Source organism: Salvelinus alpinus, chromosome 24 (assembly GCF_045679555.1).
Source record: "Salvelinus alpinus chromosome 24, SLU_Salpinus.1, whole genome shotgun sequence".
Taxonomy (NCBI): Eukaryota; Metazoa; Chordata; class Actinopteri; order Salmoniformes; family Salmonidae; genus Salvelinus; species Salvelinus alpinus.
Genome location: NC_092109.1, coordinates 46,111,206 through 46,135,317, shown reverse-complemented (window position 1 = coordinate 46,135,317; position 24,112 = coordinate 46,111,206). Strand labels below are relative to the sequence as shown.

General features: G+C 40.6%; 1 protein-coding gene across 1 annotated transcript in view; it reads left to right on the top strand.

Annotated features, from left to right (window-relative positions):
* Positions 1 to 24,112, top strand: part of LOC139551917 (protocadherin Fat 3) — a gene marked incomplete at its 3' end in the record, with an annotated part of 293,271 nt that overhangs the window by 136,525 nt on the left and 132,634 nt on the right. The window contains exons 29-37 of the mRNA XM_071363255.1: positions 11,802 to 11,923; positions 12,323 to 12,505; positions 12,838 to 12,952; positions 13,332 to 13,616; positions 15,953 to 16,303; positions 16,794 to 16,856; positions 17,146 to 17,256; positions 18,106 to 18,402; positions 22,020 to 22,253. Of these exons, the coding sequence (XP_071219356.1) occupies positions 11,802 to 11,923; positions 12,323 to 12,505; positions 12,838 to 12,952; positions 13,332 to 13,616; positions 15,953 to 16,303; positions 16,794 to 16,856; positions 17,146 to 17,256; positions 18,106 to 18,402; positions 22,020 to 22,253 (1,761 nt within the window). The remainder of the gene's footprint in view (positions 1 to 11,801; positions 11,924 to 12,322; positions 12,506 to 12,837; positions 12,953 to 13,331; positions 13,617 to 15,952; positions 16,304 to 16,793; positions 16,857 to 17,145; positions 17,257 to 18,105; positions 18,403 to 22,019; positions 22,254 to 24,112) is intronic.

Genomic DNA, 24,112 nt, shown 5'->3' with positions numbered 1-24,112 from the left:
CTCTCTAGTGGTGTGTGTTTATATAGTGTACAGGTTGTTACTCTCTGATGGTGTGTGTTTATATTGTGTACAGGTTGTTACTCTCTAGTGGTGTGTGTTTATATAGTGTACAGGTTGTTACTCTCTAGTGGTGTGTGTTTATATAGTGTACAGGTTGTTACTCTCTGATGGTGTGTGTTTATATAGTGTACAGGTTGTTACTCTCTGATGGTGTGTGTTTATATAGTGTACAGGTTGTTACTCTCTGATGGTGCGTGTTTATATAGTGTACAGGTTGTTACTCTCTAGTAATGTGTGTTTATATAGTGTACAGGTTGTTACTCTCTGATGGTGTGTGTTTATATAGTGTACAGGTTGTTACTCTCTAGTAATGTGTGTTTATATAGTGTACAGGTTGTTACTCTCTGATGGTGTGTGTTTATATAGTGTACAGGTTGTTACTCTCTGGTGGTGTGTGTTTATATAGTGTACAGGTTGTTACTCTCTGATGGTGTGTGTTTATATAGTGTACAGGTTGTTACTCTCTGATGGTGTGTGTTTATATAGTGTACAGGTTGTTACTCTCTAATGGTGTGTGTTTATATAGTGTACAGTTTGTTACTCTCTAGTAATGTGTGTTTATATAGTGTACAGGTTGTTACTCTGATGGTGTGTGTTTATATAGTGTACAGGTTGTTACTCTCTGATGGTGTGTGTTTATATAGTGTACAGGTTGTTACTCTCTGATGGTGTGTGTTTATATAGTGTACAGGTTGTTACTCTCTGATGGTGTGTGTTTATATTGTGTACAGGTTGTTACTCTCTAGTGGTGTGTGTTTATATAGCGTACAGGTTGTTACTCTCTGATGGTGTGTGTTTATATAGTGTACAGGTTGTTACTCTCTGATGGTGTGTGTTTATATAGTGTACAGGTTGTTACTCTCTAGTAATGTGTGTTTATATAGTGTACAGGTTGTTACTCTGATGGTGTGTGTTTATATAGTGTACAGGTTGTTACTCTCTGATGGTGTGTGTTTATATAGTGTACAGGTTGTTACTCTCTGATGGTGTGTGTTTATGTAGTGTACAGGTTGTTACTCTCTAGTGGTGTGTGTTTATATAGTGTACAGGTTGTTACTCTCTAGTGGTGTGTGTTTATATAGTGTACAGGTTGTTACTCTCTGATGGTGTGTGTTTATATAGTGTACAGGTTGTTACTCTCTGATGGTGTGTGTTTATATAGTGTACAGGTTGTTACTCTCTGATGGTGCGTGTTTATATAGTGTACAGGTTGTTACTCTCTAGTAATGTGTGTTTATATAGTGTACAGGTTGTTACTCTCTGATGGTGTGTGTTTATATAGTGTACAGGTTGTTACTCTCTAGTAATGTGTGTTTATATAGTGTACAGGTTGTTACTCTCTGATGGTGTGTGTTTATATAGTGTACAGGTTGTTACTCTCTGGTGGTGTGTGTTTATATAGTGTACAGGTTGTTACTCTCTGATGGTGTGTGTTTATATAGTGTACAGGTTGTTACTCTCTGATGGTGTGTGTTTATATAGTGTACAGGTTGTTACTCTCTGATGGTGTGTGTTTATATAGTGTACAGGTTGTTACTCTCTAGTAATGTGTGTTTATATAGTGTACAGGTTGTTACTCTGATGGTGTGTGTTTATATAGTGTACAGGTTGTTACTCTCTGATGGTGTGTGTTTATATAGTGTACAGGTTGTTACTCTCTGATGGTGTGTGTTTATATAGTGTACAGGTTGTTACTCTCTGATGGTGTGTGTTTATATTGTGTACAGGTTGTTACTCTCTAGTGGTGTGTGTTTATATAGCGTACAGGTTGTTACTCTCTGATGGTGTGTGTTTATATAGTGTACAGGTTGTTACTCTCTGATGGTGTGTGTTTATATAGTGTACAGGTTGTTACTCTCTAGTAATGTGTGTTTATATAGTGTACAGGTTGTTACTCTGATGGTGTGTGTTTATATAGTGTACAGGTTGTTACTCTCTGATGGTGTGTGTTTATATAGTGTACAGGTTGTTACTCTCTGATGGTGTGTGTTTATGTAGTGTACAGGTTGTTACTCTCTAGTGGTGTGTGTTTATATAGTGTACAGGTTGTTACTCTCTGATGGTGTGTGTTTATATAGTGTACAGGTTGTTACTCTCTAGTAATATGTGTTTATATAGTGTACAGGTTGTTACTCTGATGGTGTGTGTTTATATAGTGTACAGGTTGTTACTCTCTGATGGTGTGTGTTTATATAGTGTACAGGTTGTTACTCTCTGATGGTGTGTGTTTATATAGTGTACAGGTTGTTACTCTCTAGTGGTGTGTGTTTATTTAGTGTACAGGTTGTTACTCTCTGATGGTGTGTGTTTATATAGTGTACAGGTTGTTACTCTCTAGTAATGTGTGTTTATATAGTGTACAGGTTGTTACTCTGATGGTGTGTGTTTATATAGTGTACAGGTTGTTACTCTCTGATGGTGTGTGTTTATATAGTGTACAGGTTGTTACTCTCTGATGGTGTGTGTTTATATAGTGTACAGGTTGTTACTCTCTGATGGTGTGTGTTTATATAGTGTACAGGTTGTTACTCTAGTGGTGTGTGTTTATATAGTGTATAGGTTGTTACTCTCTGATGGTGTGTGTTTATATAGTGTACAGGTTGTTACTCTCTGATGGTGTGTGTTTATATAGTGTACAGGTTGTTACTCTCTGATGGTGTGTGTTTATATAGTGTACAGGTTGTTACTCTCTAGTAATGTGTGTTTATATAGTGTACAGGTTGTTACTCTCTAGTGGTGTGTGTTTATATAGTGTACAGGTTGTTACTCTCTGATGGTGTGTGTTTATATAGTGTACAGGTTGTTACTCTCTGATGGTGTGTGTTTATATAGTGTACAGGTTGTTACTCTCTGATGGTGTGTGTTTATATAGTGTACAGGTTGTTACTCTCTAGTAATGTGTGTTTATATAGTGTACAGGTTGTTACTCTCTAGTGGTGTGTGTTTATATAGTGTACAGGTTGTTACTCTCTAGTGGTGTGTGTTTATATAGTGTACAGGTTGTTACTCTCTGATGGTGTGTGTTTATATAGTGTACAGGTTGTTACTCTCTAGTGGTGTGTGTTTATATAGTGTACAGGTTGTTACTCTCTGATGGTGTGTGTTTATATAGTGTACAGGTTGTTACTCTCTAGTAATGTGTGTTTATATAGTGTACAGGTTGTTACTCTCTGATGGTGTGTGTTTATATAGTGTACAGGTTGTTACTCTGATGGTGTGTGTTTATATAGTGTACAGGTTGTTACTCTCTGATGGTGTGTGTTTATATAGTTTACAGGTTGTTACTCTGTAGTAATGTGTGTTTATATAGTGTACAGGTTGTTACTCTCTAGTAATGTGTGTTTATATAGTGTACAGGTTGTTACTCTGTAGTAATGTGTGTTTATATAGTGTACAGGTTGTTACTCTCTGATGGTGTGTGTTTATATAGTGTACAGGTTGTTACTCTCTAGTGGTGTGTGTTTATATAGTGTACAGGTTGTTACTCTCTGATGGTGTGTGTTTATATTGTGTACAGGTTGTTACTCTCTAGTGGTGTGTGTTTATATAGTGTACAGGTTGTTACTCTCTAGTGGTGTGTGTTTATATAGTGTACAGGTTGTTACTCTCTGATGGTGTGTGTTTATATAGTGTACAGGTTGTTACTCTCTGATGGTGTGTGTTTATATAGTGTACAGGTTGTTACTCTCTGATGGTGCGTGTTTATATAGTGTACAGGTTGTTACTCTCTAGTAATGTGTGTTTATATAGTGTACAGGTTGTTACTCTCTGATGGTGTGTGTTTATATAGTGTACAGGTTGTTACTCTCTAGTAATGTGTGTTTATATAGTGTACAGGTTGTTACTCTCTGATGGTGTGTGTTTATATAGTGTACAGGTTGTTACTCTCTGGTGGTGTGTGTTTATATAGTGTACAGGTTGTTACTCTCTGATGGTGTGTGTTTATATAGTGTACAGGTTGTTACTCTCTGATTGTGCGTGTTTATATAGTGTACAGGTTGTTACTCTCTGATGGTGTGTGTTTATATAGTGTACAGGTTGTTACTCTCTGATGGTGTGTGTTTATATAGTGTACAGGTTGTTACTCTCTAGTAATGTGTGTTTATATAGTGTACAGGTTGTTACTCTGATGGTGTGTGTTTATATAGTGTACAGGTTGTTACTCTCTGATGGTGTGTGTTTATATAGTGTACAGGTTGTTACTCTCTGATGGTGTGTGTTTATATAGTGTACAGGTTGTTACTCTCTGATGGTGTGTGTTTATATTGTGTACAGGTTGTTACTCTCTAGTGGTGTGTGTTTATATAGCGTACAGGTTGTTACTCTCTGATGGTGTGTGTTTATATAGTGTACAGGTTGTTACTCTCTGATGGTGTGTGTTTATATAGTGTACAGGTTGTTACTCTCTAGTAATGTGTGTTTATATAGTGTACAGGTTGTTACTCTGATGGTGTGTGTTTATATAGTGTACAGGTTGTTACTCTCTGATGGTGTGTGTTTATATAGTGTACAGGTTGTTACTCTCTGATGGTGTGTGTTTATATAGTGTACAGGTTGTTACTCTCTAGTAATGTGTGTTTATATAGTGTACAGGTTGTTACTCTGATGGTGTGTGTTTATATAGTGTACAGGTTGTTACTCTCTAGATGGTGTGTGTTTATATAGTGTACAGGTTGTTACTCTCTGATGGTGTGTGTTTATATAGTGTACAGGTTGTTACTCTCTGATGGTGTGTGTTTATATAGTGTACAGGTTGTTACTCTCTGAGTGGTGTGTGTTTATATAGTGTACAGGTTGTTACTCTCTGAGTGGTGTGTGTTTATATAGTGTACAGGTTGTTACTCTCTGATGGTGTGTGTTTATATAGTGTACAGGTTGTTACTCTCTAGATGGTGTGTGTTTATATAGTGTACAGGTTGTTACTCTCTGGTGGTGTGTGTTTATATAGTGTACAGGTTGTTACTCTCTGATGGTGTGTGTTTATATAGTGTACAGGTTGTTACTCTCTGATGGTGTGTGTTTATATAGTGTACAGGTTGTTACTCTCTGGTGGTGTGTGTTTATATAGTGTACAGGTTGTTACTCTCTGATGGTGTGTGTTTATATAGTGTACAGGTTGTTACTCTCTGATGGTGTGTGTTTATATAGTGTACAGGTTGTTACTCTCTGATGGTGTGTGTTTATATAGTGTACAGGTTGTTACTCTCTGATGGTGTGTGTTTATATAGTGTACAGGTTGTTACTCTCTAGTGGTGTGTGTTTATATAGTGTACAGGTTGTTACTCTCTGATGGTGTGTGTTTATATAGTGTACAGGTTGTTACTCTCTAGTGGTGTGTGTTTATATAGTGTACAGGTTGTTACTCTCTGATGGTGTGTGTTTATATAGTGTACAGGTTGTTACTCTCTGATGGTGTGTGTTTATATAGTGTACAGGTTGTTACTCTCTGATGGTGTGTGTTTATATAGTGTACAGGTTGTTACTCTCTGATGGTGTGTGTTTATATAGTGTACAGGTTGTTACTCTCTGATGGTGTGTGTTTATATAGTGTACAGGTTGTTACTCTCTGATGGTGTGTGTTTATATAGTGTACAGGTTGTTACTCTCTGATGGTGTGTGTTTATATAGTGTACAGGTTGTTACTCTCTGATGGTGTGTGTTTATATAGTGTACAGGTTGTTACTCTCTGAGTAATGTGTGTTTATATAGTGTACAGGTTGTTACTCTCTGAGTGGTGTGTGTTTATATAGTGTACAGGTTGTTACTCTCTGAGTGGTGTGTGTTTATATAGTGTACAGGTTGTTACTCTCTGAGTGGTGTGTGTTTATATAGTGTACAGGTTGTTACTCTCTGAGTGGTGTGTGTTTATATAGTGTACAGGTTGTTACTCTCTGAGTAATGTGTGTTTATATAGTGTACAGGTTGTTACTCTCTAGTGGTGTGTGTTTATATAGTGTACAGGTTGTTACTCTCTGAGTGGTGTGTGTTTATATAGTGTACAGGTTGTTACTCTCTGATGGTGTGTGTTTATATAGTGTACAGGTTGTTACTCTCTGAGTGGTGTGTGTTTATATAGTGTACAGGTTGTTACTCTCTGATGGTGTGTGTTTATATAGTGTACAGGTTGTTACTCTCTAGTAATGTGTGTTTATATAGTGTACAGGTTGTTACTCTCTGAGTAATGTGTGTTTATATAGTGTACAGGTTGTTACTCTCGAGTGGTGTGTGTTTATATAGTGTACAGGTTGTTACTCTCTGATGGTGTGTGTTTATATAGTGTACAGGTTGTTACTCTGTAGTGGTGTGTGTTTATATAGTGTACAGGTTGTTACTCTCTAGATGGTGTGTGTTTATATAGTGTACAGGTTGTTACTCTCTAGTGGTGTGTGTTTATATAGTGCACAGGTTGTTACTCTCTGATGGTGTGTGTTTATATAGTGTACAGGTTGTTACTCTCTAGTGGTGTGTGTTTATATAGTGTACAGGTTGTTACTCTCTGATGGTGTGTGTTTATATTGTGTACAGGTTGTTACTCTCTAGTGGTGTGTGTTTATATAGTGTACAGGTTGTTACTCTCTAGTGGTGTGTGTTTATATAGTGTACAGGTTGTTACTCTCTGATGGTGTGTGTTTATATAGTGTACAGGTTGTTACTCTCTGATGGTGTGTGTTTATATAGTGTACAGGTTGTTACTCTCTGATGGTGCGTGTTTATATAGTGTACAGGTTGTTACTCTCTAGTAATGTGTGTTTATATAGTGTACAGGTTGTTACTCTCTGATGGTGTGTGTTTATATAGTGTACAGGTTGTTACTCTCTAGTAATGTGTGTTTATATAGTGTACAGGTTGTTACTCTCTGATGGTGTGTGTTTATATAGTGTACAGGTTGTTACTCTCTGGTGGTGTGTGTTTATATAGTGTACAGGTTGTTACTCTCTGATGGTGTGTGTTTATATAGTGTACAGGTTGTTACTCTCTGATTGTGCGTGTTTATATAGTGTACAGGTTGTTACTCTCTGATGGTGTGTGTTTATATAGTGTACAGGTTGTTACTCTCTGATGGTGTGTGTTTATATAGTGTACAGGTTGTTACTCTCTAGTAATGTGTGTTTATATAGTGTACAGGTTGTTACTCTGATGGTGTGTGTTTATATAGTGTACAGGTTGTTACTCTCTGATGGTGTGTGTTTATATAGTGTACAGGTTGTTACTCTCTGATGGTGTGTGTTTATATAGTGTACAGGTTGTTACTCTCTGATGGTGTGTGTTTATATTGTGTACAGGTTGTTACTCTCTAGTGGTGTGTGTTTATATAGCGTACAGGTTGTTACTCTCTGATGGTGTGTGTTTATATAGTGTACAGGTTGTTACTCTCTGATGGTGTGTGTTTATATAGTGTACAGGTTGTTACTCTCTAGTAATGTGTGTTTATATAGTGTACAGGTTGTTACTCTGATGGTGTGTGTTTATATAGTGTACAGGTTGTTACTCTCTGATGGTGTATGTTTATATAGTGTACAGGTTGTTACTCTCTGATGGTGTGTGTTTATGTAGTGTACAGGTTGTTACTCATCTAGTGGTGTGTGTTTATATAGTGTACAGGTTGTTACTCTCTGATGGTGTGTGTTTATATAGTGTACAGGTTGTTACTCTCTAGTAATATGTGTTTATATAGTGTACAGGTTGTTACTCTGATGGTGTGTGTTTATATAGTGTACAGGTTGTTACTCTCTGATGGTGTGTGTTTATATAGTGTACAGGTTGTTACTCTCTGATGGTGTGTGTTTATATAGTGTACAGGTTGTTACTCTCTAGTGGTGTGTGTTTATTTAGTGTACAGGTTGTTACTCTCTGATGGTGTGTGTTTATATAGTGTACAGGTTGTTACTCTCTGGTGGTGTGTGTTTATATAGTGTACAGGTTGTTACTCTCTGGTGGTGTTTGTTTATATAGTGTACAGGTTGTTACTCTCTGATGGTGTGTGTTTATATAGTGTACAGGTTGTTACTCTAGTGGTGTGTGTTTATTTAGTGTACAGGTTGTTACTCTCTGATGGTGTGTCTTTATTTAGAGTACAGGTTCTTACTCTCTGATGGTGTGTGTTTATATAGTGTACAGGTTGTTACTCTAGTGGTGTGTGTTTATTTAGTGTACAGGTTGTTACTCTCTAATGGTGTGTGTTTATATAGTGTACAGGTTGTTACTCTCTAGTGGTGTGTGTTTATATAGTGTACAGGTTGTTACTCTCTAGTAATGTGTGTTTATATAGTGTACAGGTTGTTACTCTCTGATGGTGTGTGTTTATATAGTGTACAGGTTGTTACTCTGATGGTGTGTGTTTATATAGTGTACAGGTTGTTACTCTCTGGTGGTGTGTGTTTATATAGTTTACAGGTTGTTACTCTGTAGTAATGTGTGTTTATATAGTGTACAGGTTGTTACTCTCTGATGGCGTGTGTTTATATAGTGTACAGGTTGTTACTCTCTAGTAATGTGTGTTTATATAGTGTACAGGTTGTTACTCTGTAGTAATGTGTGTTTATATAGTGTACAGGTTGTTACTCTCTGATGGTGTGTGTTTATATAGTGTACAGGTTGTTACTCTCTAGTGGTGTGTGTTTATATAGTGTACAGGTTGTTACTCTCTGATGGTGTGTGTTTATATTGTGTACAGGTTGTTACTCTCTAGTGGTGTGTGTTTATATAGTGTACAGGTTGTTACTCTCTAGTGGTGTGTGTTTATATAGTGTACAGGTTGTTACTCTCTGATGGTGTGTGTTTATATAGTGTACAGGTTGTTACTCTCTGATGGTGTGTGTTTATATAGTGTACAGGTTGTTACTCTCTGATGGTGCGTGTTTATATAGTGTACAGGTTGTTACTCTCTAGTAATGTGTGTTTATATAGTGTACAGGTTGTTACTCTCTGATGGTGTGTGTTTATATAGTGTACAGGTTGTTACTCTCTAGTAATGTGTGTTTATATAGTGTACAGGTTGTTACTCTCTGATGGTGTGTGTTTATATAGTGTACAGGTTGTTACTCTCTGGTGGTGTGTGTTTATATAGTGTACAGGTTGTTACTCTCTGATGGTGTGTGTTTATATAGTGTACAGGTTGTTACTCTCTGATTGTGCGTGTTTATATAGTGTACAGGTTGTTACTCTCTGATGGTGTGTGTTTATATAGTGTACAGGTTGTTACTCTCTGATGGTGTGTGTTTATATAGTGTACAGGTTGTTACTCTCTAGTAATGTGTGTTTATATAGTGTACCGGTTGTTACTCTGATGGTGTGTGTTTATATAGTGTACAGGTTGTTACTCTCTGATGGTGTGTGTTTATATAGTGTACAGGTTGTTACTCTCTGATGGTGTGTGTTTATATAGTGTACAGGTTGTTACTCTCTGATGGTGTGTGTTTATATTGTGTACAGGTTGTTACTCTCTAGTGGTGTGTGTTTATATAGCGTACAGGTTGTTACTCTCTGATGGTGTGTGTTTATATAGTGTACAGGTTGTTACTCTCTGATGGTGTGTGTTTATATAGTGTACAGGTTGTTACTCTCTAGTAATGTGTGTTTATATAGTGTACAGGTTGTTACTCTGATGGTGTGTGTTTATATAGTGTACAGGTTGTTACTCTCTGATGGTGTGTGTTTATATAGTGTACATGTTGTTACTCTCTGATGGTGTGTGTTTATGTAGTGTACAGGTTGTTACTCTCTAGTGTTGTGTGTTTATATAGTGTACAGGTTGTTACTCTCTGATGGTGTGTGTTTATATAGTGTACAGGTTGTTACTCTCTAGTAATATGTGTTTATATAGTGTACAGGTTGTTACTCTGATGGTGTGTGTTTATATAGTGTACAGGTTGTTACTCTCTGATGGTGTGTGTTTATATAGTGTACAGGTTGTTACTCTCTGATGGTGTGTGTTTATATAGTGTACAGGTTGTTACTCTCTAGTGGTGTGTGTTTATTTAGTGTACAGGTTGTTACTCTCTGATGGTGTGTGTTTATATAGTGTACAGGTTGTTACTCTCTGATGGTGTGTGTTTATATAGTGTACAGGTTGTTACTCTCTGGTGGTGTGTGTTTATATAGTGTACAGGTTGTTACTCTCTGATGGTGTGTGTTTATATAGTGTACAGGTTGTTACTCTAGTGGTGTGTGTTTATTTAGTGTACAGGTTGTTACTCTCTGATGGTGTGTCTTTATTTAGGGTACAGGTTCTTACTCTCTGATGGTGTGTGTTTATATAGTGTACAGGTTGTTACTCTAGTGGTGTGTGTTTATTTAGTGTACAGGTTGTTACTCTCTAATGGTGTGTGTTTATATAGTGTACAGGTTGTTACTCTCTAGTGGTGTGTGTTTATATAGTGTACAGGTTGTTACTCTCTAGTAATGTGTGTTTATATAGTGTACAGGTTGTTACTCCATGATGGTGTGTGTTTATATAGTGTACAGGTTGTTACTCTCTAGTAATGTGTGTTTATATAGTGTACAGGTTGTTACTCTCTAGTGGTGTGTGTTTATATAGTGTACAGGTTGTTACTCTCTAGTAATGTGTGTTTATATAGTGTACAGGTTGTTACTCTCTAGTAATGTGTGTTTATATAGTGTACAGGTTGTTACTCTCTGACGGTGTGTGTTTATATATTGTACAGGTTGTTACTCTAATGGTGTGTGTTTATATAGTGTACAGGTTGTTACTCTAGTGGTGTGTGTTTATATAGTGTACAGGTTGTTACTCTCTGATGGTGTGTGTTTATATAGTGTACAGGTTGTTACTCTCTGATGGTGTGTGTTTATATAGTGTACAGGTTGTTACTCTCTAGTAATGTGTGTTTATATAGTGTACAGGTTGTTACTCCATGATGGTGTGTGTTTATATAGTGTACAGGTTGTTACTCTCTAGTAATGTGTGTTTATATAGTGTACAGGTTGTTACTCTCTAGTGGTGTGTGTTTATATAGTGTACAGGTTGTTACTCTCTGACGGTGTGTGTTTATATAGTGTACAGGTTATTACTCTGTAGTAATGTGTGTTTATATAGTGTACAGGTTGTTACTCTCTAGTAATGTGTGTTTATATAGTGTACAGGTTGTTACTCTCTGACGGTGTGTGTTTATATATTGTACAGGTTGTTACTCTAATGGTGTGTGTTTATATAGTGTACAGGTTGTTACTCTAATGGTGTGTGTTTATATAGTGTACAGGTTGTTACTCTGATGGTGTGTTTTTATATAGTGTACAGGTTGTTACTCTCTGACGGTGTGTGTTTATATAGTGTACAGGTTGTTACTCTAGTGGTGTGTGTTTATATAGTGTACAGGTTGTTACTCTCTGACGGTGTGTGTTTATATAGTGTACAGGTTGTTACTCTAGTGGTGTGTGTTCATATAGTGTACAGGTTGTTACTCTCTGATGGTGTGTGTTTATATAGTGTACAGGTTGTTACTCTAGTGGTGTGTGTTTGTATAGCGTACAGGTTGTTACTCTCTGATGGTGTGTGTTTATATAGTGTACAGGTTGTTACTCTCTGATGGTGTGTGTTTATTTCTGATGGTGTGTGTTTATTTAGTGTACAGGTTCTTACTCTCTGGTGGTGCGTGTTTATATAGCGTACAGGTTGTTACTCTCTGACGGTGTGTGTTTATTTAGCGTACAGGTTGTTACTCTCTGACGGTGTGTGTTTATATAGTGTACCGTTTGTTACTCTCTGATGGTGTGTGTTTATTTAGCGTACAGGTTCTTACTCTCTGGTGGTTCGTGCATTGAGCATGGCTGGAGTGGAGACCAGTGCTACGGTCAGTGTCCAGGTGGGAGACCAGAACGACTGTCCACCTGTGTTCCAACAGCTCAGGTACATCAACATATTTTACTTTTGACCTGAAAGTAATGTGATTTTATAAACATTTTTAAAAGCAAAGGGGAGAGGGGGCAGCTTTGCCATATTCATTTTCAAGTATTTAATAGGAAATGATGTGACAATGGATACTTTTGGACAAATTTTGAATGTTATCATGACCATCGGGACATGGATGGTAACCCTCTATTCTATATAGTATTTATTTGGGACAGGCTTCTGACTGTGTGTGTGTGTGTTTGCGCGTGTGTGTGTGTGTGTGTGTGTGTGTGTGTGTGTGTGTGTGTGTGTGTGTGTGTGTGTGTGTGTGTGTGTGTGTGTGTGTGTGTGTGTGTGTGTGTGTGTGTGTGTGTGTGTGTGTGTGTGTGTGTGTGCGTGTGCGCGTGTGAACTCCAGTTACATAGGTGTTATCAGCGAGGCTGCTCCGGTCAACAGTGTGGTCCTCGGGGAGGACGGTAACCCTCTGGTCATACAGGCTACGGACCGGGACCGTAATCTGAACGCCCTGCTGGTTTTCAACATCATAGATGAGACCGCTAGATCCTTCTTCACCGTGGACTCTGGGACCGGGTCCATTAGGTGGGTTAGGTGTCTCTGTTCCAGGGTGTAAAATATGTTTTTCTTCACTTCACCCCCCCTGTATCATCCAGAGATCCATTCAGGGATATTATGACCAATCCAATTTCTTTAGCGACTGGCTTCAATATATTTTTATTACTCACCAAAGTAAAGAGTTTTAGGAATTAAATTAAACCCTTTTTTTTGTTGGTACTTTATTTTTATTTTGTGTCTGTGTCTGTTTATGTCTGTGTCTGCGTTGGTGTGTGCTTAATATTAGTAGTGGATGTATTACATTGTAAAGAGGTCTGACGGACTACTTTTCATATGTTCTTATCCTGATTGTAATGTAGAACCATCTCTACTCTGGACTACGAGACGTTCTCTGCCTTCTCCTTCCGGGTCCATGTGAGGGACAGTGGGAGACCCCAGAGAACAGCAGACAACCCAGCTCAGGTCCATATCAAGGTGATACATCTATACACTGATTCTTCTTCTTCTTTTCACCTTCACTTTACATCCTTTATGTATCTCGAACCGTAACTAAGTTACCTTAAAGCTACAGTCTGAGATTCGAAAAACAACAATCAATCGGTACATATATATCAAAGATTTGAAATTACCGTTGAACATATTCCCAGATCCCAGACTGTAGCTTTCGAAGGCTGCTTCAAAAACCTTACATTTTTATTTATTTATTTATTTATAAATACTATAATACGTAAAAAATACATGTAAAGGACCTTGAACTGTAATTATATGTCATGTTAAATATCCTTTAAATAGTGTTTAGTGTAATTATCAAAGGTCATTTAAATGCTGTTTATTTTTCCCTCTCCTCCACCAGGTGGTGAACATCAACGACTCCCCTCCTAAGTTCTCCCAAGACTCCTATGAGACGGTCCTCCTCCTCCCCACCTACCCCGGGGTCGAGGCCCTGAGGGTCACGGCCTTTGACCCGGACCTGACGCCTGACCCCGCCGTGACCCCTGCAGATCTCTCTGTGACCTCTGCCCTGGTGTACACCCTGGCTGACCGGAACCTCGAACACTTCTCCATGGAACGTTCCACTGGCATTCTCACCGTCAAGAACCGCAACCTCTCCAAGGACCGTTACCGCTTCAACGTCAAGGTCATTATGTTACTATCTTTATTCAACATCTAGGTGATCAATAACCTGATTTATCTCTTCAAAGTAAGAGGTGATCAATAACCTGTTACTATCTTTATTCAACATCTAGGTGATCAATAACCTGTTACTATCTTTATTCAACATCTAGGTAATCAATAACCTGTTACTATCTTTATTCAACATCTAGGTGATCAATAACCTGTTTCTATCTTTATTCAACATCTAGGTAATCAATAACCTGATTTATCTCTTCAAAGTAAGAGGTGATCAATAACCTGTTATTATCTTTATTCAACATCTAGGTGATCAATAACTTGCTACTATCTTTATTCAACATCTAGCTGATCAATAACCTGTTACTATCTTTATTCAACATCTAGGTGATCAATAACCTGTTACTATCTTCATTCAACATCTAGGTAATCAATAACCTGATTTATCTCTTCAAAGTAAGAGGTGATCAATAACCTGTTATTATCTTTATTCAACATCTAGGTGATCAATAACCTGTTACTATCTTTATTCAACATATAGGTGATCAATAACCTGTTACTATCTTTATTCAACATCTAGGTGATCAATAACCTGTTACTATCTTTATTCAACATCTAGGTAATCAATAACCTGATTTATCTCTTCAAAGTAAGAGGTGATCAATAACCTGTTATTATCTTTATTCAACATCTAGGTGATCAATAACCTGTTACTATCTTTATTCAACATCTAGGTGATCAATAACCTGTTACTATCTTTATTCAACATCTAGGTGATCAATAACCTTTTACTATCTTTATTCAACATCTAGGTGATCAATAACCTGATTTATCTCTTCAAATTAAGAGGTGATCAATAACCTGTTATTATCTTTATTCAACATCTAGGTGATCAATAACCAGATTTATCTCTTCAAAGTAAGAGGTGATCAATAACCTGTTACTATCTTTATTCAACATCTAGGTGATCAATAACCTGATTTATCTCTTCAAAGTAAGAGGTGATCAATAACCTGTTACTATCTTTATTCAACATCTAGGTGATCAATAACCTGATTTATCTCTTCAAAGTAAGAGGTGATCAATAACCTGTTACTATCTTTATTCAACATCTAGGTGATCAATAACCTGATTTATCTCTTCAAAGTAAGAGGTGATCAATAACCTGTTACTATCTTTATTCAACATCTAGGTGATCAATAACCTGATTTATCTCTTCAAAGTAAGAGGTAATCAATAGTGGTCCAGTGTCTAAGATGCTGCTGTTTCCTGGTCTAAACTTTTTGAACGTATTCCTTGATTCAACCAATCAGATGTTGTCCAGGCCACGCAACTTGCAAAGTGTAGTATACAGTTTGTGCAAAGCGCTGTAAAAAATCCTCCAAACAGCTGTAAAATACCCTCTTAACTGCTGTAAAATACCCTCCGAACAGCTGTAAAATACCCTCTTAACTGCTGTAAAAAACCTTCCAAACAGCTGTAAAATACCCCCTTAACTGCTGTAAAATACCCTCCAAACAGCTGTAAAATACCCTCTAACCAGCCGTAAAATACCCTCCAAACAGCTGTAAAATACCCTCCAAACAGCTGTTAAATACCCCCCAAACAGCTGTAAAATACCCTCCAAACAGCTGTAAAATACCCTCTTAACTGCTGTAAAATACCCTCCAAACAGCTGTAAAATACCCTCTAACCAGCTGTAAAATAACCTCTTCTGTAAAATACCCTCCAAACAGCTGTAAAAAAACTCTTAACTTCTGTAAAATACTGTCACGGCCGTCGAATGAACAGGACCAAGGTGCAGCGTGGTGAGCGTACATATTCCTTTTATTAGGTGAATACGCCGACAAAACAATAAACACTACAAAACAACCGTGAAGCTTACAGGGCTTAGTGCCACAAACAAAGTTAACTTCCCACAAAGACAGGTGGGAAAAAAGGCTACCTAAGTATGGTTCCCAATCAGAGACAACGATAGACAGCTGTCCCTGATTGAGAACCATACCCGGCCAAAACATAGAAATACAAATAATAGAACGAAAGAACATAGAATACCCACCCCAAATCACAGCCTGACCAAACCAAATAATGACATAAAAAGGATCTCTAAGGTCAGGGCGTGACTAATACCCTCTAACCAGCTGTAAAATACCCTCCAAACAGCTGTAAAATACCCTCTAACCAGCTGTAAAATACCCTCTTAACTTCTGTAAAATACCCTCTAACCAGCTGTAAAATACCCTTTTAACTGCTGTAAAATACCCTCCAAACAGCTGTAAAATACCCTCCAAAAAGCTGTAAATCTTGTCATATGAAACACTAAAGCTCTCGACTTATCCCCAGGTGTGGGATGGTCGTTTCTCCAGCACAGTGTTAGTAACCATCCTGGTCCGTGAAGCGATGGACAGCGGCCTCCTCTTCTCCCTCCCCGTCTACTCGTCCTCCATCGCCGAGAACGATGGCAACATTTCCATAGTGACCGTGGTGAACGCAGTGGGACACCGGCTTAACGAGCAGCTGAAGTACACGCTGTTGAATGCCGGCGGTCGCTTCACGGTGCGTCCGACTTCCGGGGTGGTCCTGACCGTGGGAATACCGTTTGACCGCGAGGAGCAGGACAGCTATGAACTGGTGGTCGAAGCCAGCAGAGTCTACGACCGACTGAGGGTTGCTAGAGTTACTGTCAAGGTTCAGGTGGGTACAGGGTGTGTGTTTGAGAGAGAGGGAAATATTTAGTTATTTTTAGAGACAGAGACAGAGAGTGAGAGAGAAAGAGTGAGGGAGAAAGAGTGAGAGAGAAAGAGACAGCGTGAGAGAGAGACAGAGACAGAGAGTGAGAGAGAGTGAGCTCGAGACAGACAGAGAGTGAGAGAGAGACAGTGAGAGAGAGACAGTGAGAGAGAGTGAGAGAGACAGAGTGAGAGAGTGACAGAGAGACAGATTGAGAGAGACAGATTGAGAGAGAGAGAGAGACAGAGAGAGAGAGAGAGAGAGAGAGACAGAGAGAGAGACAGATAGAGACAGAGAGAGAGAGAGAGAGACAGAGAGAGAGAGAGAGAGAGAGACAGAGAGAGAGACAGAGAGAGAGAGAGAGAGAGACAGAGAGAGAGAGAGAGATACATTAGATATACATTATTATTATTATTATTAGAGACCAACAGTTGAAGTTTGTCTCCCCCTAAAGGTGGAGGATGTGAATGACAATGCTCCGGAGTTTGTTGACTTGCCGTACTACGCTGCTGTCCAGGTAGGTGTGTGGACCAGGCACCGTGGTGTACAGGGTCTCAGCTGTGTGTGTGTGTGTGTGTGTGTGGTTGTGTGTGTGTGTGTGTGTGTGTGTGTGTGTGTGTGTGTGTGTGTGTGTGTGTGTGTGTGTGTGTGTGTGTGTGTGTGTGTGTGTGTGTGTGTGTGTGTGTGTGTGTGTGTGTGTGTGTGTGTGTGTGTGTGTGTGTGTGTGTCTATTGACCAGGTTAAGTACGACCCAGGCTCCGTGGTGTACAGGGTCTCAGCAGTGTGTGTGTGTGTGTGTTGACCAGGTGGAGTCAGACCCAGGCTCCGTGGTGTACAGGGTCTCAGCATCAGACAGAGACTCTGGGCTCAACGGGGATGTCGTTTACACACTGAAAGAGGAGCACAGGAACTTCCAGGTGAAGAAACCTTTATATGTATTTTTATCGCTGTTAACGATGGGCATTTTTAAAGAATATCTGTGTTTGAGTACTTTCAATATCTTTGTTCGAGTAAATTATTTTTGTTTACTTCAGTGCTCAAGTAGTAGCAAGTTTACGATTGTTCCAAATTGTTAGTTGGTCTGATACACATCTGCAAATGAGTCTGGATTTTCCCTGGATTCGACATACTCCGAACAATAGACACTGGTATATGTCTAGTACTTGTATTTGATTATTAGTAATAGAATACAAACTTTGAATTACGTTCTCGAGTACTCATTCCCACCCCTAGTTCCTGCTAGTATACAGTACCAGTCAAAAGTTTAGACACACCTACTCATTCAAAGGTTTTTTGTTTATTTTTACTATTTTCTACATTGTAGAATAATATTGAAGACATCAAAACTATGAAATAACACATATGGAATCATGTAGTAACCAAAAAAGTGTTAAACAAATCAAAATATAGTTTAGATTTTAGATTCTTCAAAGTGAGCCATCCTTTGCCTTGATGACAGCTTTGCTCACTCTTGGCATTCTCTCTCAACCAGCTTCACCTGGAATGCTTTTCCAACAGTCTTGAAGGAGTTCCCACATATGCTGAGCACTTGTTGGCTCAAATATAACACATGTTTGGTTACTACATGATTTCATATGTGTTATTTCATAGTTTTGATGTCTTCACTATTATTCTACAATGTAAAACCCAAACCTTTGACTGGTACTGTATGTATTTTAGACAGGAGGACACTGTGTGAGATCAGCCACAGATTTATGGCAACTTTCTCTGTAAAGAGAACATGAAGTTTCTCTTCTCCTCTCCAGGTGGACCCTCTAAGAGGTGAACTGATCCTCAAGCGTTCCCTCGAAGCCGACCTGTCCAACGCTGAATACAAACTCACCATCGTAGCTCAAGATGGCGGCTCCCCTTCCCTGTCCAGTGAGGTGGAGCTACCTGTCACTATCATGAACAAGGCCATGCCGGTGTTTGACAAGCCTTTCTATGGCATCACAGTGAGGGAGGATGTCCCCGTGTCCACCCCGGTCCTGTATATCAACGCTACCAGCCCCCAGGGACAGAGTGTTATATACACTGTCATGGAGGGAGACCCTTCACTACAGGTTACAGTTACACACACACATACACACACACACACACGCACACACACACACACACACATACACACACACACACACACACAGTTATATAGCACTATACTTGTGAGGACCATTTTAACAATTGATTCACACTGAATATCCTATTTTCTCTAACCCCTAACTCGTAACACTAACCCCTAACTCCTAACTCCTAATCCTAATCCTAACCCCTAAACCTAACTCCTAAACCTAACTCCAAACTCCTAAACCTAACTCCTAAACCTAACTCCTAATCCTAATTCCTAAACCTATTCCTAACTCCTAAACCTAACTCCTAACCTAACGTAACCCTAACTCCTAAACCTAAACCTACCCCCTAACGCCTTAACCTAACTACTAAACCTAACTCTTAACCAACAATGTATAATAGAGTTTAGAAAGTATTTACTAAAATAAGAAAAAATAAGAAAAATAACAAATAATTAAGGAGCAACAATGAAATTACAGTAACGAGAATATATACAGGGTGTTACGGTACAGAGTCAATGTGGAGGTTATATACAGGGTATTACGGTACAGAGTCAATGTGGAGGCTATATACAGGGTGTTACGGTACAGAGTCAATGTGGAGGCTATATACAGGGTGTTACGGTACAGAGTCAATGTGGAGGCTATATACAGGGTGTTACGGTACAGAGTCAATGTGGAGCCTATATACAGGGGGTACCGGTACAGAGTCAACGTGGAGGCTATATACAGGGTGTTACGGTACAGAGTCATTGTGGAGGCTATATACAGGGTGTTACGGTACAGAGTCAATGTGGAGGCTATATACAGGGTGTTATGGTACAGAGTCAATGTGGAGGCTATATACAGGGTGTTACGGTACAGAGTCATTGTGGAGGCTATATACAGGGTGTTACGGTACAGAGTCAATGTGGAGGCTATATACAGGGTGTTACGGTACAGAGTCAATGTGGAGGCTATATACAAGGTGTTACGGTACAGAGTCAATGTGGAGGTTATATACAGGGGGTACCGGTACAGAGTCAATGTGGAGGCTATATACAGGGGGTACCGGTACAGAGTCAATGTGGAGGCTATATACAGGGGGTACCGGTACAGAGTCAATGTGGAGGCTATATACAGGGGGTACCGGTACAGAGTCAATGTGGAGGCTATATACAGGGTGTTACGGTACAGAGTCAATGTGGAGGCTATATACAGGGGGTACCGGTACAGAGTCAATGTGGAGGCTATATACAGGGGGTACCGGTACAGAGTCAATGTGGAGGCTATATACAGGGTGTTACGGTACAGAGTCAATGTGGAGGCTATATACAGGGTGTTACGGTACAGAGTCAATGTGGAGGCTATATACAGGGGGTACCGGTACAGAGTCAATGTGGAGACTATATACAGGGGGTACCAGTACAGAGTCAATGTGGAGGCTATATACAGGGGGTACCGGTACAGAGTCAATGTGGAGGCTATATACAGGGTGTTATGATACAGAGTCCATGTGGAGGCTATATACAGGTGGTACTGGTACAGAGTCAATGTAGAGGCTATATACAGGGGGCACCGGTACAGAGTCAATGTGGAGGCTATATACAGGGGGTACCGGTACAGAGTCAATGTGGAGGCTATATACAGGGTGTTATGATACAGAGTCAATGTGGAGGCTATATACAGGGTGTTACGGTACAGAGTCAATGTGGAGGCTATATACAGGGTGTTACGGTACAGAGTCAATGTGGAGGCTATATACAGGGTGTTACGGTACAGTGTCAATGTGCACGGGTACAGATTAGTCAAGGTAATTGAGGTAATATGTACAGTAGGTGTTCCTCTTGTCCAGGTGGGAAAGGGCAGTATGGCGTGCAATAGAGATGGCTTCATATGTGGATCTGTTGGGGCGGTATGCAAATTGGAGTGGGTCTAGGGTTTCTGGGATAATGGTGTTGATGTGAGCCATGACCAGCCTTTCAAAGCACTTCATGGCTACAGACGTGAGTGCTACGGGTCGGTAGTCATTTAGGCAGGTTACCTTTTGTGTTCTTGGGCACAGGGACTATGGTGGTCTGCTTGAAACATGTTGGTATTACAGACACGGTCAGGGAGAGGTTGAACATGTCAGTGAAGACACTTGCCATTTGGTCAGCGCATGCTCTGAGTACACATCCTGGTAATCTGTATACCATACAATACAATACAATACAATACCATACAATACAATACAATACAATACCATACCACACCACACCACACCACACCACACCACACCACACCACACCACACCACACCACACCACACCACACCACACCACACCACACCACACCACACCACAATACAATACAATGCTTACTTGAATATTGACAACAGAACCCAAACCATTTATATACGTGAATACACCCAAAGCCATGAAATGACAAAGCCATGATAAGACAGATCGATGAAGGGGCTAAGACGGACAGATGAAGGGGCCTAGACAGACAGATGAAGGGGCCTAGACGGACAGGTGAAGGGGCTAAGACGGACAGATGAAGGGGCCTAGACAGACCGATGAAGGGGCTAAGACGGACAGATGAAGGGGCCTAGACGGACCGATGAAGGGGCTAAGACGGACAGATGAAGGGGCCTAGACGGACCGATGAAGGGGCTAAGAAGGACCGATGAAGGGGCTAAGACGGACAGGTGAAGGGGCTAAGACGGACAGATGAAGGGGCCTAGACAGACCGATGAAGGGGCTAAGACGGACAGATGAAGGGGCCTAGACAGACCGATGAAGGGGCTAAGACGGACAGATGAAGGGGCAAAGACGGACAGATGAAGGGGCCTAGACAGACAGATGAAGGGGCTAAGACGGACAGATGAAGGGGCAAAGACGGACAGGTGAAGGGGCCTAGACAGACCGATGAAGGGGCCAAGACGGACAGATGAAGGGGCCTAGACGGACCGATGAAGGGGCTAAGACGGACAGATGAAGGGGCTAAGACGGACAGGTGAAGGGGCTAAGACGGACAGAGGAAGGGGCTAAGAAGGACAGGTGAAGGTGCCAAGATGGACAGGTGAAGGGGCTAAGATGGACAGGTGAAGGGGCTAAGACGGACAGGTGAAGGGGCTAAGACGGACAGAGGAAGGGGCTAAGACGGACAGGTGAAGGTGCCAAGATGGACAGGTGAAGGGGCTAAGATGGACAGGTGAAGGGGCTAAGACGGACAGGTGAAGGGGCTAAGACGGACAGGTGAAGGGGCCAAGACGGACAGGTGAATGGGCCAAGACGGACAGGTGAAGGGGCTAAGACGGACAGGTGAAGGGGCAAAGACGGACAGGTGAAGGGGCTAAGACGGACAGGTGAAGGGGCCAAGACGGACAGGTGAATGGGCCAAGACGGACAGGTGAAGGGGCTAAGACGGACAGGTGAAGGGGCAAAGACGGACAGAGGAAGGGGCCAAGACGGACTGGTGAAGGGGCTAAGACGGACAGGTGAAGGGGTATACCCTTCTGTAAGTCGCTTTGGGTTAAAAGTGTCTTCAAAATGGCATGAATCATTGCTACTTCTTGGTCAGGTGGCTTTTGTAAAACTAAATGTATTCTTACCTGGTTCAATAAACACGTGATTATTAATCTGATTCCAGTTTGACATGGGCTTTGATACTGGTGCGATCCGGGTCAGCTACCCGTTAGACTACGAGACCACACCATACTACCGATTAACGGTGAAGGCTACGGACACGCAGACTGGTGCGAGGTCGGAGGTCGATGTGGACATCGCCGTGTTGGACGTTAATGACAACCCTCCGCTTTTCCAGAACGTCTCATATTCCACCACGCTGCCCGAGAACTCCATGATCGGCACTCCGGTATTACAGGTAGGTGTCTGTCTGTCTGTCTGTCTGTCTGTCTGTCTGTCTGTCTGTCTGTCTGTCTGTCTGTCTGTCTGTCTGTCTGTTCTGTCTGTCTGTCTGTCTGTCTGTCTGTTCTGTCTGTCTGTTCTGTCTGTCTGTCGGTCTCTGTCTGTCTGTCTGTCTGTCTGTCTGTCTGTCTGTCTGTCTGTCTGTCTGTCTGTCTGTCTGTCTGTCTGTCTGTCTGTCTGTCTGTCTGTCTGTCTGTCTGTCTGTCTGTCTGTCTGTCTGTCTGTCTGTCTGTCTGTCTGTTCTGTCTGTTCTGTCTGTTCTGTCTGTTCTGTCTGTTCTGTCTGTCTGTCGGTCTCTGTCTGTCGGTCTCTGTCTGTCTGTCTCTGTCTGTCTGTTCTGTCTGTCTGTTCTGTCTGTCTGTCTGTCTGTCTGTCTGTCTGTCTGTCTGTTCTGTCTGTCTGTCTGTCTGTCTGTCTGTCTGTCGGTCTCTGTCTGTCGTCTGTCTCTGTCTGTGTGTGTTTAACTACCCTCGTGGGTACCAGAAGTCCTCACAAGGATAGTAAAACAAGAACATTTTGGATATTTTAGGCTTAGGTATAGTTTTAGGGAAAATTGGATTTTAGTAGAGACTCTTATCCAGAGAGACTTACAGTAGTGAGTCATTTAGCAGACTCTCTGATCCAGAGAGACTTACAGTAGTGAGTCATTTAGCAGACTCTCTGATCCAGAGAGACTTACAGTAGTGAGTCATTTAGCAGACTCTCTTATCCAGAGAGACTTACAGTAGTGAGTCATTTAGCAGACTCTCTGATCCAGAGAGACTGACAGTAGTGAGTCATTTAACAGACTCTCTGATCCAGAGAGACTTACAGTCAGTGAGTCATTTAACAGACTCTCTGATCCAGAGGGACTTACAGTTAGTGAGTCATTTAGCAGACACACTTATCCAGAGAGACTTACAGTAGGGAGTCATTTAGCTGACTCTCTGATCCAGAGAGACTTTCAGTAGGGAGTAATTTAGCTGACTCTCTTATACAGAGAGACTTACAGTCAGTGAGTCATTTAGCAGACTCTCTTATCCAGAGGGACTTACAGTCAGTGAGTCATTTAGCAGACTCTCTTATCCAGAGAGACTTACAGTAGTGAGTCATTTAGCAGACTCTCTTATCCAGAGAGACTGACAGTAGTGAGTCATTTAGCAGACTCTCTTATCCAGAGAGACTTACAGTAGTGAGTCATTTAGCAGACTCTCTGATCCAGAGAGACTGACAGTAGTGAGTCATTTAGCAGACTCTCTGATCCAGAGAGACTTTCAGTAGGGAGTCATTTAGCTGACTCTCTTATCCAGAGAGACTTACAGTAGTGAGTCATTTAACAGACTCTCTTATCCAGAGGGACTTACAGTAGTGAGTCATTTAACAGACTCTCTTATCCAGAGAGACTTACAGTAGTGAGTCATTTAACAGACTCTCTTATCCAGAGAGACTTACAGTAGTGAGTCATTTAACAGACTCTCTTATCCAGAGAGACTTACAGTAGTGAGTCATTTAACAGACTCTCTTATCCAGAGGGACTTACAGTAGTGAGTCATTTAGCAGACACACTTATCCAGAGAGACTTACAGTAGGGAGTCATTTAGCAGACTCTCTGATCCAGAGAGACTTACAGTAGTGAGTCATTTAGCAGACTCTCTTATCCAGAGGGACTTACAGTCAGTGAGTCATTTAGCAGACTCTCTTATCCAGAGAGACTTTCAGTAGGGAGTCATTTAGCAGACTCTCTTATCCAGAGAGACTGACAGTAGTGAGTCATTTAGCAGACACTCTGATCCAGAGAGACTTACAGTAGTGAGTCATTTAGCAGACTCTCTGATC